The sequence below is a fragment of the Aspergillus alliaceus genome (genome assembly GCF_009176365.1).
Source record: "Aspergillus alliaceus strain CBS 536.65 unplaced genomic scaffold BDW43scaffold_20, whole genome shotgun sequence".
NCBI classification, from domain to species: Eukaryota; Fungi; Ascomycota; class Eurotiomycetes; order Eurotiales; family Aspergillaceae; genus Aspergillus; species Aspergillus alliaceus.
Window position 1 is genome coordinate 463,727 of NW_022474703.1, and position 13,673 is coordinate 477,399.

The window sequence follows — 13,673 nt, forward strand, 5'->3', positions numbered from 1 at the left end:
GGATGTTCAAATGAAAAGAATCATGGCTTAGAAATAGCAAATTTCTAGTAGAGAGAATCCGTTAAACCCGAGAACGCATCATAACGACCTGATCTAGGTTTGGTAATTTTATGATTGGTCGAGGCAACGGATGGGAACAATTGTTCTTGATGTTCTATTTTACTGCTACGGGGATTGTTCTCTTTTCTCCGCCCGTCACTCCTTGCCTAGATCGAAGCGTACTATTGCTGTATCACTATCGCAACTCGCGATCATTTCCCGTCGTGTTAGGTCCCAGATTAATGGGCTTTTTCTACGGTTCGTAATGGGAATAACATCTGTGTGGTTTTGCTTTTTAGCGTGAACTAAGGTCTGATGTATCAACTTAGCCCTAGATCAACTCGTGGCATTTGGCAGTCCACCAGGGCCCTTATTTAAACTAGACGTGGGTAGCGTAGGGCTTATAGCGTACCACGGTTGCATCTTGGGGCGTCGCTGCGGGTGAAAAATCGATTTCCCACGGTTTTGCTTGGAGGCGCGTCTAAGCTAGTCGCCTTATAGCCCACAGCGTCGGGTGTAGCCGCTAGCTAGTCGTTCTTAGACATGCTGTGTAGGAGAATAAGGGATAGATAATACCTTACCAATGGGGGTAGAAACCTCAGAAGCTAGGGAACAATGTTGCCTAGACTTAGTGTATCAACAGTGGTCCAGTCGATGTAACGGCAGCCTATCTCTAGGATTTGATCCTTTCTAAGTCACATGTGAATCTCTATGCATCCCTAGGAAATTATGGATGAGGTCTGGAACGATTACCTGAATATGGTTTTCTATAGGTAATCGACTCGCTAGGAGTAGTTCATTATCTAGGTTACTAGACCTGGGGGCTTGTGGGAAAAGAGAAATCAAGACGTACCTCACTATGTACTTCTCATGTGCTGTCCTTTACTTCGGTAAGATCATTTTGCCAACTGAACGAACCCAGCTCGTGTCAGGACTGGCTCCCAATATATGTGAATTCGTAAAGATGAAATGCAAATGAGACAACTTCCCGGACCTTTCCGGCTAACAACCCACTGCAGCGCGTGCAAAGTACATAGCAAATGATCACATATTGTATACAGCATAGTTAGAGTAGGTCTGCTTTAACAAGTGCCATATAAAAAACCCAAAAAAGAAAAAGGTAATTTCTACCACATCAGCTTTTAAGCAACAATTGCTTGACTTTCTGTCCCTGGTGTGAAGGGAGTCCGCCTGGGCCACCTTCCTCTCATGGGCATTGTACTAGTCCCTTATTCAACTCCGCCTAGATTTGTACGAAGTTCAGTGAAAATAATCTCAATCAACCGCATTATCTGGGTAAACAGGCGTGGGGCGATGCCCAAGCTTTACGAATCATGTACCCCGTTAGGGTCATGCTCGTGCATGTGTAATCGTCTATAGTTTTTAGAGTCTTGTGGCGAACGATAACATTAACTTTCCTAAGAATTACTTACATTGAGATAGGTGAGATATGTGGATCCGAAAAATCAAAAATGTTTTCTTAAGATCTATTAGTAGTCTCTTTCCACCAAGGTCCTAAAGCTAAACGCAGTTTGTCTCTGGGACTGGATACACGGCAAGCCCTCTTATAAACTTGGTGTCTTGGACTTTTGTCTTCAGCATATTCTATTTTGTGAAAGCATAGTGAAGACCTTAGTCAACAATAACTGCAAATGGCTGCGCCAGAGTATACTACAAGTTCAGTACCGACCAACCCTGCCATAGATGATGGCAACCCCCTGTCCAGAAAAAGCCTAAACCACGCACGGCGGCTTTTACACTGGCACGAACCAGGGACGAGCACAGAAGAGAAGTGGCTAATCTTCAAATTGGACATCTTCATTCTGCTCTATACCTGTCTAGTAAGCCTATGTACTTGGCATCGGAGAATAGCCCCTCAGTTGCTTCATTGCTAATTTAGACAGACATTCTTTGTGAAATACTTAGTAAGACCCCGTCAACGCAAACATTCACATAATACATGCTTACCAGCTTCTTCCAAGGACCAAACAAATGTCACGAATGCATACGTTTCAGGGATGAAGGAAGACTTAGATCTGAGTGAGCTGAATGCTATTAGTTGTGCCTAATGCTCATTCTTATATGCCTATAGGAGGAAATGAGCTGAACTGGTTTACGACGTACTTTAACATCGGGGTTATGGCTGGGGCTCCATTTTTCACCATGGCGCTCACAGTGGTCCAACCTTGTTACTGGCTATCGACTTGCACCATGTTTTGGTCGTTCTTCGTTCTGTTTATGTACAAGGCAGAGTCGGCAAAGGCGATTTATGTTCTCCGGTAACTCCCACGTTGGATCGTTGAAGGAGAAGGTGCTGCTAACTATTCCTAGATTCTTTACGGGTTTATTCGAGTCCGGCGCCATCCCCGGTGCCTTCTACATTGTATGCATGTATACAATCTGAGACGATGGAGACTATGTTTACATTTTTAGAAGATTGGAAGTTGGTATCGATCATCCGAAATTAGTCGGCGGTCCTCGATATTTATGTTCTCTTCGGTCGGTGGACAAATGGTTTCAGGTTTCATTCAAGCTGGCCTGTCTGGTACCTCCCTTCGGAATACTTTGGATTACGAACGCTAATTATCATGATCTAGGTATCATAATATGTACCACCACATGGGGTTGGCGGCCTGGAGATGGGTGTTCATATTTGACTTTGTTATCGGTATCCCTGTTGCTCTTTTTGGATTCTTCTGTTGTCCGGGTATGCAGAGGTTCAGGTCCCTTTGTACTCCTGAAGTTATCACCAGGAAGGCTAATACAGCTACCGTAATTACAAGATGAACCAAGATCTTCGAAGGTATGGTGGATGACCGAGAAGGAGCGTCAGATTTGCATTGATCGTCTAGCCGATGAGGATCGCGATGCCATGAAAGCGAGCTGGAATATCGCAGCATTCAAGCGTATTTTCTCCTCATGGCAGCTCTATGCATTTTGTGTCGCATGGGCGTAAGTAAAATGCTCCTATGACTTCTTGTGAGACAGGTCATTGTAACCATCTATAGAGTTATGGAATGCACCTGCGGTGTCAACTTACAGAGGTGGATGACTCTGTACTTAAAATCATTGAAAGTTAACGGGCACAACAAATACAGCATCGAGAAGATTAACAACCTCCCCACCATCATTGGCTGCGTGGTAAGAACCCCCCCCCACACCACCCCAGAGCTGTATCTACGTCTATCGGCTAACTTGATTTATCACCAGGAACTCGTTTGGATGTTGGTTAGTTCCGCATTGGTGGACAAGACCCAAAACCCTCCATTGGTCCTTCTCGGACTCGGATTGTTTCAGCTATACGCCTATGTTGCTTTCTTGGTTTGGCCAACTAACGAAGCTTTCATGATGGCAACCTACTACCTTTGTAGCGCATACGGTGCCATTTCGCCTTTGATAGGTGCTTGGTTAAATTCAAGCTGCGGTGGTGACAAGCAGCTGCGTGCCTTGGCCACTTCTCTGATGATCTCGGTTGGATAGTAAGTGGGCCTTTTTGGCATAGTAAATACTTCTATATTTTAACAGTATCATCTGTCAACCTTTATAGCGCAGTTGGAACGGTAACTCAACAATTCATGTTCCCTACGTCCCAGGCCCCACGATTCAAAGAGACCAACGGATATGCTTTTGGTGTTGCTTGGGTGGCTATAACCATTGTCTGGCTATGTTTAGCTCTGCCAATCATCGAGCGATATTTCAAGCGCAAACAAATGGGGGATTTGCTTTGAAAAGGGCTGTTTGGTGGCGGGTATAAACGAAGGAATACAGGTTGGATGTACATCAAGAAACTTAGTGTTATTTCATCTTAGGAGCTTCGTTCGTGATTTATACCGAATGCGCAAATTGGATCCTTCTCTGCCAAGAGCTCTTCGAGCCTCTGTCCCAACGTTAAATCTGCGAGATCAATACCGAGTCATCCAGGAGCTGAGTTTGCTTATAGGAGTTTTGAACTGGTTTAGGCCATCGGCGCTAAATGGCGACTTATGCGCAGATTGCAAGGTCATCATTTAGCGTGTTCTTGACTACCGTTTTGGTAGCAGCGAGACGCAAGTAACGATTGCCGGAATCAGCTGGATATGAACCTCGAGCTACTCAATACCTATGATTCGCTGCGCATGGGTACCCAACAATACCTGAGCACCTAGGGCTGTTGTCGTTGGGTAATGGCCTTTCGAGGTTGGCTCACGATATGGCTTGTCTAGTCAAACTCCTTATGTAGATTGTTGTTAAGGGGCGCTGCCCCTTGTAAAATATCCATTTGATAAGGTATATGCTGGGGCTCGCAGATGCTCTACATTTGCTATGCTTTTTTATGAGATGATTGGAGGTGGTTGATATACCTATGGTAGAATCTAATACTGACTTGGTGTCCAACGTCAAGCAAATCTTTTACATTGGTGTATAGCAAATTACAGTGAAGTACTCATATATATTTTCCTTTCGCAGTCCGATATTGATACATCGCGGAGACGGTGAACAAGTTGACGGAGACTTATCTAGATCCATACTCGCCACTCGCCATGCATTCAGTCCTTAAGACCTGGAGCGACCTTTCCTGACTGCCATCGGCTTGGGAGTTTCCCTCATACAACCCCTTCTCCATTGCTTGTTTGAGCGTAGTATTCCACTCCTCCCAGAAGATCGAAAACCACTCGTGTCTCCGCTTCGCCCCTTGAAGACCATGTGTTGGCGAAAGGATCCTCATAGATGGACCCTTGTCGCGATGCCGCGCGACACATCGGCTCACTTAGAGCCACACTTTCATTCCAGTCGTCGGTACCCTAAATCATTTAAGCATACCAAGCGAGAAGATAAATAGCCTCGGTGGCACCAGTGGTGCGCGCGCTGGAGTGCAGGCGAAAACAAACATTGCCCACCTCAGTGCTCAGGTGGTCAGGATTGATCTGCATGAACGATAAATACCCGATCACCTTTTCAAAACTGGGTTTCGTGTTGCGCTCCTCGATGATTGCGTAAAAGAACACATTGGTGGACAGTGAGTGAAACGCGACAGCATTCCTAAAGGTGCACAAGTCAGGGTATGGTCCATCGCCAATATAGTTCTAAATTAATGTCCTAGAAGGATCTCTGTGAAGAGCTCCTTGGCATGTTTGGGGTCAAGCTTCTCGGGAGAAAACGTGCGTCCGGGGAGGATATTATTGTGGGATGGTAGTCGTGCTGGACTAAAGGGAATGATTGGAACCCGTGGCTGTGTCGCTGCCATGATTGTTATTAATATAATCTGTGTTTTAGTATACAATAAATCGCTGGGCGAGGAGGAGCCATGGATTGAGGAAAGCATATTCAAATATAGCGAGCGGACAAGGGAGCCCTAAGCGTCGCATAAGCCATTCCGACGGTTGTGGCATTTCAGGTGCCAACAGATCCCTTTTGATGACGACAGTTGTAATACCTGTCAAGTCCATGTTCCTTTGAGCACTGCGTATCCACTCCGAGCCGTCCTCCCGAAAGGCGTGCTCAAGAAGGCAACCCTGGACACAATACAGGAATGTGGCCACTGAACATACCTAGCCTGCTGAGCCATCCGCCAGAATCATGCTCATGGAGTAATAGACCCTTGCGTCGTTATCACAACCCCTCTACTTGAACGGGAAGGTCATTCCCTTCAAGCTCTGTTGTCCATGGTGATGTATTACCAAGTCGCCATTGATTCTGGCAGAGACATTCTCGCTATTTTAGAGCCATATCCCATCCTTGAATGCTATCTCGTTGGCCACGGGTTAAGTCAATTCTAAAGTTATCTCGCAAGGCCTTCATCCGTCCACTCTCCGTATCAAATGAATATACAATTTGTCTTTCCCCGGAGGTTCACTTTAACCACATTGTTAATAAGCATGACCTTGCCAAAATTTTCCGCATCTAACAAACTCTGCGTTGCTGCCCTTTCATCAAAGATAGGACTCTCCTGCCCGAAGAAAGCGTACTACCAAACCGTCCACCTATGCAGTGTCTTTGCGCTGGCAAACCAGTTCATCACCTCGAAGTCCTCCTGGAAGAACTCGATCTCCGAGAAGCTGTAGAACGAGTTCCATTCCTTGTCGTCCCCGTTACGATATTGTTATATCCAGAGCTTTCGAGTGTCAAGTTGTTTTTTAGAGATAGTATCGTGAATGAGGCGAATCTGCTGTGGGCCTAGATTGGAAGTCCCTCTCCTTAGATCATTCATCGGAAGCGGGCTTGTCGGCCCATCCCCTCCGAGGCAACGTCAAGAGACAACCTTTCGCCCGACGGGAGATGGACAATATTGACAATGTGAGTCCTGCAGTCCGTTAGTGATTGGGTGTTTAAATACCATGTTTAGTTCACTTACCAACCAAGGTAGTCCCCGCCAGGTACCCCATCCGGTCGGCTCCGATTTCTGACTCCGGTCATGTATACGTCGAACCCCAAGCCGCGCAACATATGATGGAAGGAAATACTCAGCTCCATACAGTAACCCCCTCGTCGCCGAATTCCTGGGCCCCATCATTTTTTCATACAGGGACTCCGGGCGGATATCTACCAAGTGGGTTGAGAGTAGTGGACTGAGAGATTCCCATATGGAAATATTGTGATTTGACATTTCATGAGGGTGTACAATGCCTGGGCTGTTTTTGGAAACTCAGTAGGGCATTGTAGATACTGGCGGAGAGACTCTGGGAGTCTTAAGACGTCCGAGCCATTGGATCAGCTGGTCGTTAGAGTATTGACGAGTTTCACCAGCCAATTTCTATAGGGCGATGGCTGCATCCTCATGATAACGATGACTGATTTTCGTAGATTCCACGATCTACTATGTATTCTCATCGCTCAGTAGCTATTTCAGGGAAAACTGCTATCCCGCTTATTGTGTATGACTCATGGCGGATGTGGCCTCGCTCGGCATCACGTCGGGTCAATTGAACTCGGGTCAGTCCCATCGGATTTTTTCGGCTTCCCTACGCCATGGACTTCTATTGGATGTGTTTATTTCTCCATGTCCATAATCGAGATTGAGGAAGCCTTCTCGTATAAAGGCCAAAATTCAAAACACTCCAATATTTCTCGCAACGACTGCTTCTCTATGGCATAATTAATGCCGAAGTTCCCTGTATCCTCATCTGTTCCTCTCTGGTCAGGCAAATACGAAACAGTTCCTGCAACGCATGTTGTATATATTCTTCCGTTTCGCATATGCGTACGAAATCGGATTTGGCCCCCAGATGTCTTCTTATCTCCTCATTCTCTAAGACTCATTTCCCAACAAGTTTGCTCTCCTCGCGTAGGAATTTCATCACTACTAGAAGTTTGTGCCAAAATAATGGTCAGAGTTTTGACTAGTATAGTAGATCATGACCTCAAGATCACACAGGGAAAACTCGAACTCTGGGAACACATAGGCTAACGCCCAGGTTGTTCGTGGGAGTTCCTAAATTGGTACATCCAGAGGCAATCACCTTCCTGTGAGAGCCCTGAAATCGGTATAGTATCGTAGCTGAATGTCTTGGGTGCCTATATTGCGAGCTATTGGACTAGAGTAGGAAGGAGGTCAAGGTCTAGCGGCGGATTTCGAGATGGGTAATATTTTTTTGGGAGTTAAATATAATGCAGGTAATGACTAACCTGCTTGGCAATGGGCGATAGAGTTAAGGCCATGATTAGACAGAAGGCCTAACAACACACGCAACCATAATGATCAATTGAAGTCCAGGACTACGATCCCACGCTAGGCTTATAGTTCCGCATGGTTCAGGAACTGCCCCACATGATTCAAGAGGAGCGGAGAAACAGCTCTGGAATACTAATACATGATCACCATACTTAAGTAGGTTAGTTTAATGGAGCCCACAAGGCGGCTCGGCCCAATTAGGCGCGGGTTCGGCTTGGATTCGGGTTGAACCGTTGAAAACTGATAATTACTGGTCCCGGTCCGTACGCCTTGGAAAGAATAGCTGAATCGATGTTGGGTCCAGTCGGAGGCACTTTCGGGTCTAGATTTTCTTGCGAAGTGCGTGGTTGCGGTAAGATGGAGGAGTCGTTGTACATCCTAGTCTCGATTTCAGTCGTACAGGCTAACTGTCAATTAGAAAGTGCCTTACTATCAGGCTGGATGGGGTGGATACCGGGTGGGCTTTGCCAGTCTGGGATATCCTCGAAGATGACCACGAGACTAACTATTATGATTTATTGAAGTCAACCCCACAGTGCTTTTCATGTATGCGCGATGAGCATCTTAATAGAACTATCCAGCGGTTTTACCAATCGATGCCGCAGCGACATTGGGCAATGCTGCATTGTATATATCAACTACATCTCTAAGTTGGCAGCGAGAGAGCACCAAGTGATAACCGTAAAACTTTGAACACAGCAGTGAGGACTCGTCCTTACTTACAAGGGCGAACAGCAAATAAGACTGGTCCTAAGGAAGGGGGTAAAGTAGCACACCGCTGAAGGATTGAGACCTGTCATGCGGACACTCTTCGCCCTTGTACGATTATCTGTATGTGTGATTTAGTTAATTATTTATTATGTAGTCTTCTGGCCGCTCTGTAGGCAGACTCGGTGGACCATACTTACAGCGCAAATGCAGGAACAGCTGCAAACTTGACGAGGAGTTAGAGATTATACTGGCAATAGATTCTTTCACCATATTGCCTCGTACAAGAGGCGCATAGCTGCTTTGCCTGCGAATTTTTCACTAGAAATTTTGGACAAATAACCTTTCCTGAAAACCTTTGTTCGTTGCAGGGATACAGTTTTATCTGCAAGGGGCTTGCCACTTTGTGGGTACCTCAGGCGGTAAATCAATGAGACTGGGAAATATGCAATAACATGCTGTATCACGAAGTTGTATATTTACCTCCTTGTTCGTTAAAGTAGCAGTTCTTTATCATTAACGTCTACACACATACGCTAATATTGGTTTGTTTTACCTACAGGAAATGTTAGCAGGCGACATGGTATCGATCACAGCAGCCCATGCGATGACATCCCAGGAAGGGACGGTAGTTTCAATCACAAACATTGGGAGTACTTGGTAAGTGGAGAAAATCAATTCTTGGGAGCTCTGAAGATAACATGACACCAGGTATTGGGTCCTGACAGGCATATTCCAAGTGAGCAGTGTCTACTTTTTGATTCAGTGCTTCACGGCCAGAAGCCGCCACCTTCCACAGTACTATTGTCTCTCAGCCCTTTCCTGCTATCTACTTGCTATGGGTTATTTTGCTATGGCTGCTCGGCTAGGATGGGTGGGGGTCGTGGCGGAGTTTCCACACCGACCGGTTCCCTCTGGCTCTGTTGGCCCCGTACGACAGGTATACTGGATTAGATACGTAGCTTGGTATTTCTAACCTCTTGCACCTTTACCTTTACTGGAGCATATCCGCTAGGAATCTAGGTATGCATTGCTGTAAACTAACTGCCTTGTAGGCTTCTCGCCACGCCGCTTGAAATGACTGAACTGCTGCTATTAGCATCCGCACCAATTGACTTAATATTATTGAACGCCTTCATGACAGTTTTGGTAATGGCAATGGGGTTAGGTGGGGCTGTTATTCCAAATGTGTACAAATGGGCTTACTAGTAAGTCGCCAACTCTTCCACAATGTTAGTCTGCTTTACGGGGACTCATATAACAAATTAGTGCATATGGAGCTGTTGCATGTGTACCAGTGAAACTAGTCATCTGCCGTTCTGGGTACAAGTTAGTCAAAAGAAATCAGCCTAGGATGAGACATATGTATGTTCTATGCAGCTCTTTCATGGTCATTCTCTGGAGCGGATATGGGCTTGTCTGGGGATTGTGTGAAGGGGCAAACATTCTCTCTCCTGATTTGGAAGGAATTCTGTACGGTATCTTGGACCTAGTTAGTGGACCAATATTTTGTCTCATTGTAGCTTTCACTGCTAGTCGATATTTGGCAGATAGCACGAAATGATTCAGATATTGACCCAGCCTAGAAATTCAGCGAGGAAACTCTTCAAGTCTGCCGTTATTTCGGTCAGATCATATAATCTATAGATATATGTACTTTCCTCGACGCATCATTTAGGTGATATATTTTCCTTATTACGAAAGCTTCGTGTGGCCAATATATTGCACCGAGAAGCGCTCTATATTCCCATCCACCAGCCCGTATGTGTCGTAAGCACTTTATTATTTCATGTCCTAGATGATATATTTCTCAGTATCTATACCTAGTAAATTAACGGCATAGTAACAACGATGATGATTACATCCTGTATGCTGACTAAATAGGCAGCTCAACTTGATATATCAGCTACGGTATTTTGAAGTCTTGTTCAGGGTATACCCTTGACTTTAGGCAGAATAGTATCACCAGAGGTTGTGGCACATCCTGGAGTGCATATGATTCAGTAGCACCTAGAAGATATTGTGGTACGGCTTCTCACCCTACGATGGTTGTCAAGCCGGATTACCTAAAGAGCTAGTACACAATAGGTCAATAGCCATAAATTATGAACGATATTGCGCAGAGCTTCCGTTACACATGGAAACTCCCCTCGTCTTTCTATCAATCCTTTACCGGTCTACAAGTATGTGCAGGTGTAAAGTACAACATTGAAGACTTCCTATCCATCGGGCATGCAAGTAATGACATAGACTACCAGGTTAAATGCGATATAGTCATACACGGGCTATCGCAAACCCCAATACCCCATGTTAAAAAGAAAACAAAACAAGCTGGCCATAAAAGTCCAGCATGCGATACGCCATGTAGATTACCATGACCGCTAACAGTGAAAAGCGCCAGCTGATGATTCTAGGCTTCCACCCGCGCATCGCTGATACAACCTCTTCACTAACGAGCTTGCTGCCAGCTAAACAGACAGGAACACCGGTTCCTGGATGAGTGCTTGCACCGACAAAGAAGAGACCATCAATACCTGCGTGGCGATTCTTGGGCCGAAAGCTGAGGACATTGAAGAAAGAGTGCGAGAGACCCAAAATAGCTCCGCGATCGAGATTATATTTGTTCTTCCAGGACAAAGGTGTCTCCACCATTTCGTGTATTATCTTCTTATCCAGGTTGGAAACACCGGTACGCCTTTCAATGATTTCTAGCACCTTGTTCCGAGTCTCTGTGACGACTGAATCCCAGTACGTTTTGGAACTTTCTATGTTGCCACTCTCGCCCCCAAGATGGCTTACAGGGATGAGTATTACGATGGCATCCTTACCCTCAGGGGATGCTGAGGGATCCAAGCGGTTGGGAACATGGACATAGAACGACGGCTCCTCCGGCATGCGGTGTTCCTTGAATATAGCATCAAAGCTTCCTCGATACTCTTCCGCTAAGAAGACGTTATGGTTCTGAAGAGCAGGAATAGTAGTGTCAAGCGACCAGAAGAACGAGATGCTGCTGCACGATGTCTGTCGACTCTTCAAGCTTTCTGCATATTTTGACGGGGGAAGAAGGTTATTGTAGGCATATGTCAGGTCAGCATTGATGATCACCACGTCGGCATCCAGCGTTTCGCCAGATTCTAAAACGACGCCCTTTGCCGTTCTTTGGTCTCTGGAGACTTTTATGGTGGAGACCGGGCAATTTAGTCGGTATTGCACTCCCAAACGAGTCCCTACACGAGCCAAGGCCTCTAGAACCTAAGAAACAGTAAATATCTATGCGATGTACCGTATATCACCATCATGACTACTAACCGTTTGGAACCCCCCGATGGGATACCAAATTCCATCAACAGTCTCGGAGTACTGTAACAAAGAATAGGTTGCGGGAGCGTCGAACGGACTCATACCCAAGTACATGCTCCCAAATGTGAATGCCTGCCGTAGGTGCCTCGAGTGGAAATACCGACTGACTCGGGAATAGATGCTCTCGAATGGATGTAAGCTACAGAGAGAACCAAGGAGACTGGGCCGGAGCATGTTCCATAGGCTGAAGAAATTCCTTCGGAGGACAAGAGAAGCTGACAGACTGTAGTGACGACTAGCCTCGCTCAGGAAATCTAGGAATCTAGCAAAGGCCTGCTCACCATCAAAACGTTCTACCTCATGTTTCATGTGGGTGATATCAGAGGAAAGATCGATGGTTTGCTGATCCGGAAACCAGATCCGGTAGTTTGGATTGCATTTCTTTAGCTGTACGCATTCCTTTTCCAAGGTTGTATCCAAATCTTTGAATACTTCCTCGAAAAACTCTGGCATTAAAAGGAGGGACGGACCTTGATCAAACCTCTTAGTGTGGAGTGTGAGTACCTGAATAATCGTGGAAGATCCAAGGGAATCAGGAGAAAGGAGAAAGAAAGGAACACACATAGCCATTGTGGTGAACTAGCGAACATCTGCCACCAATCGAGCCATTCTTTTCCACCACAGTTACTTGAAATCCATTCTTTGCCAACCGAGCTGCCACTGCTACGCCACCGGCTCCAGCGCCTTGTGTACAAAAGTCAGCTTATTATCTTATGCAGATTTCGCTTCTGTGATAATACTTACCGACCACAATTGCTGTAGGAAGGGCCATGTTTTCCAATTTTTTGATGATATTGGGCTGTAGAGTTGTAAAAGTAATGCTGTATCGTTAATGATTGCACTCTCTCACCGAAATAAAATATCTGGTGCCCGCGAGCCCGCGAATCATGTGCATTGCGATTCCTACTCCGCTTGCCTTTTTAGTTTTTCAACGCAAGCTTAAACCCTTAAAGCTTCTACGTCTGCTCCTAGATATTTTCTGACCGATTAGAAATGAGCTCTTTAACTTAGTGTAAAATGAGTGAGACATGAACAGGTGGTTGCAGTATTGGCCACCGCTGAGTCTCCATGAGAAGTAAGGCCCTAAAAAATAAAATGCGAGGTCATGCAGGCCTTCCCTCATTAGTCTGGGCTAATATATACCATATACGGAAGAATAAAATATAATGTCTAATTGTGAATAAGTGAACTACATATGTAAGGGGGAAGGGTTGCCTTGCAGTAAATAGCAAGAGGATGAAAGCAGAAACGATCATCCTAGTAGAATACTTTGGGCCTGGAATGCATGCCCAATATAAAGTAGAAAGCAAAGTAGAGTGCATTCCATCTGTAAATTCAGATCTAGAGGGAGTTCCTAGTGAAAGTTGAATATTCTTACTCTGAAGGAGTAGAATAGCCTCCCGTACTTAAAACACTATATAGGTCATCATGATTGGACATGTAACCCTTGCATGGCGGTACAGTTTGGCAAAGATCGCCTCAAATCTATCTGGGAGCCGTGTCAAGCCAGCGTCGAATATGGCAAATGGTTCCTTGATGTTTGTTTCGGACTCATCACATTCTGACTGTGGCTGATGTTCTCGCTTCCTGTGTTAACAAGCGTTACCGCTACTTGTTCGTTGATACAGATTGTTTGGATGCCTAGACCTGTTAGCATAGGCAGCTCGAGTAGTGCGACGAGTGAAACTATACTATACATTGCAAGGTGGACGTTTTCTACCCTTAATATCTTAACCACAAACTGTCAGGCGAGTGTACCATTGAATCCATATATTAACATAGTACTGAAATCACGTCTCCTGGCCTCACTGGATGGACCTCACTATGTCACCGTATCGTTTCATTCAGAGAAACGATACGGCAAACGTGTGAAGCCGATTCAACGCCTGGCATTTGGTCCGACCTCAGTACTTATAGT

General features: G+C 45.5%; 4 protein-coding genes across 4 annotated transcripts; 1 reads left to right on the forward strand and 3 right to left on the reverse strand.

Annotated features, from left to right (window-relative positions):
* Nucleotides 1-1,691: 1,691 nt before the first annotated feature.
* BDW43DRAFT_310898 (major facilitator superfamily domain-containing protein) lies at nucleotides 1,692-3,767 on the forward strand (the record flags this gene model as incomplete). Its single annotated transcript, XM_032047058.1, has 10 exons — nucleotides 1,692-1,880; nucleotides 1,944-2,079; nucleotides 2,132-2,318; nucleotides 2,371-2,422; nucleotides 2,473-2,579; nucleotides 2,637-2,746; nucleotides 2,823-2,991; nucleotides 3,048-3,180; nucleotides 3,250-3,518; nucleotides 3,587-3,767. 10 exons carry the CDS (start codon nucleotides 1,692-1,694, stop codon nucleotides 3,765-3,767), a joined length of 1,533 nt encoding a protein of 510 aa, XP_031900737.1.
* A 1,316-nt stretch (nucleotides 3,768-5,083) lies between these two features.
* On the reverse strand, nucleotides 5,084-5,497 carry BDW43DRAFT_275468 (uncharacterized protein). Its single transcript, XM_032041854.1, has one exon. The coding sequence runs from the start codon at nucleotides 5,339-5,341 to the stop codon at nucleotides 5,108-5,110; it is 234 nt and encodes a 77-aa protein (XP_031900738.1). The 5' UTR covers nucleotides 5,342-5,497; the 3' UTR covers nucleotides 5,084-5,107.
* Nucleotides 5,498-5,570: 73 nt separating this feature from the next.
* On the reverse strand, nucleotides 5,571-6,891 carry BDW43DRAFT_275469 (uncharacterized protein). The gene is made up of 2 exons (XM_032041855.1): nucleotides 6,371-6,891; nucleotides 5,571-6,319 (listed from the first exon to the last, which is right to left on the reverse strand). The coding sequence occupies exons 1-2, from the start codon at nucleotides 6,620-6,622 to the stop codon at nucleotides 6,266-6,268; spliced, it is 306 nt and encodes a 101-aa protein (XP_031900739.1). The 5' UTR covers nucleotides 6,623-6,891; the 3' UTR covers nucleotides 5,571-6,265.
* Nucleotides 6,892-10,556: 3,665 nt separating this feature from the next.
* Nucleotides 10,557-12,527, reverse strand: BDW43DRAFT_319561 (phytoene desaturase family protein; the record flags this gene model as incomplete). The annotated part of the gene is made up of 5 exons (XM_032048941.1): nucleotides 10,557-10,572; nucleotides 10,818-11,647; nucleotides 11,705-12,238; nucleotides 12,318-12,439; nucleotides 12,500-12,527. The coding sequence occupies 5 exons, from the start codon at nucleotides 12,525-12,527 to the stop codon at nucleotides 10,557-10,559; spliced, it is 1,530 nt and encodes a 509-aa protein (XP_031900740.1).
* Nucleotides 12,528-13,673: the final 1,146 nt, after the last annotated feature.

Coding starts and splice junctions, on each gene's coding strand:
- BDW43DRAFT_275468 (XM_032041854.1), bottom strand. CDS start 5,341: ATGCTTTCCTCAATCCATGGCTCCTCCTCGCCCAGCGATTTATTGTAT.
- BDW43DRAFT_275469 (XM_032041855.1), bottom strand. CDS start 6,622: ATGTCAAATCACAATATTTCCATATGGGAATCTCTCAGTCCACTACTC. Junction 6,320..6,370: donor GGCGGGGACTACCTTGGTTG/GTAAGTGAACTA, acceptor AACGGACTGCAG/GACTCACATTGTCAATATTG.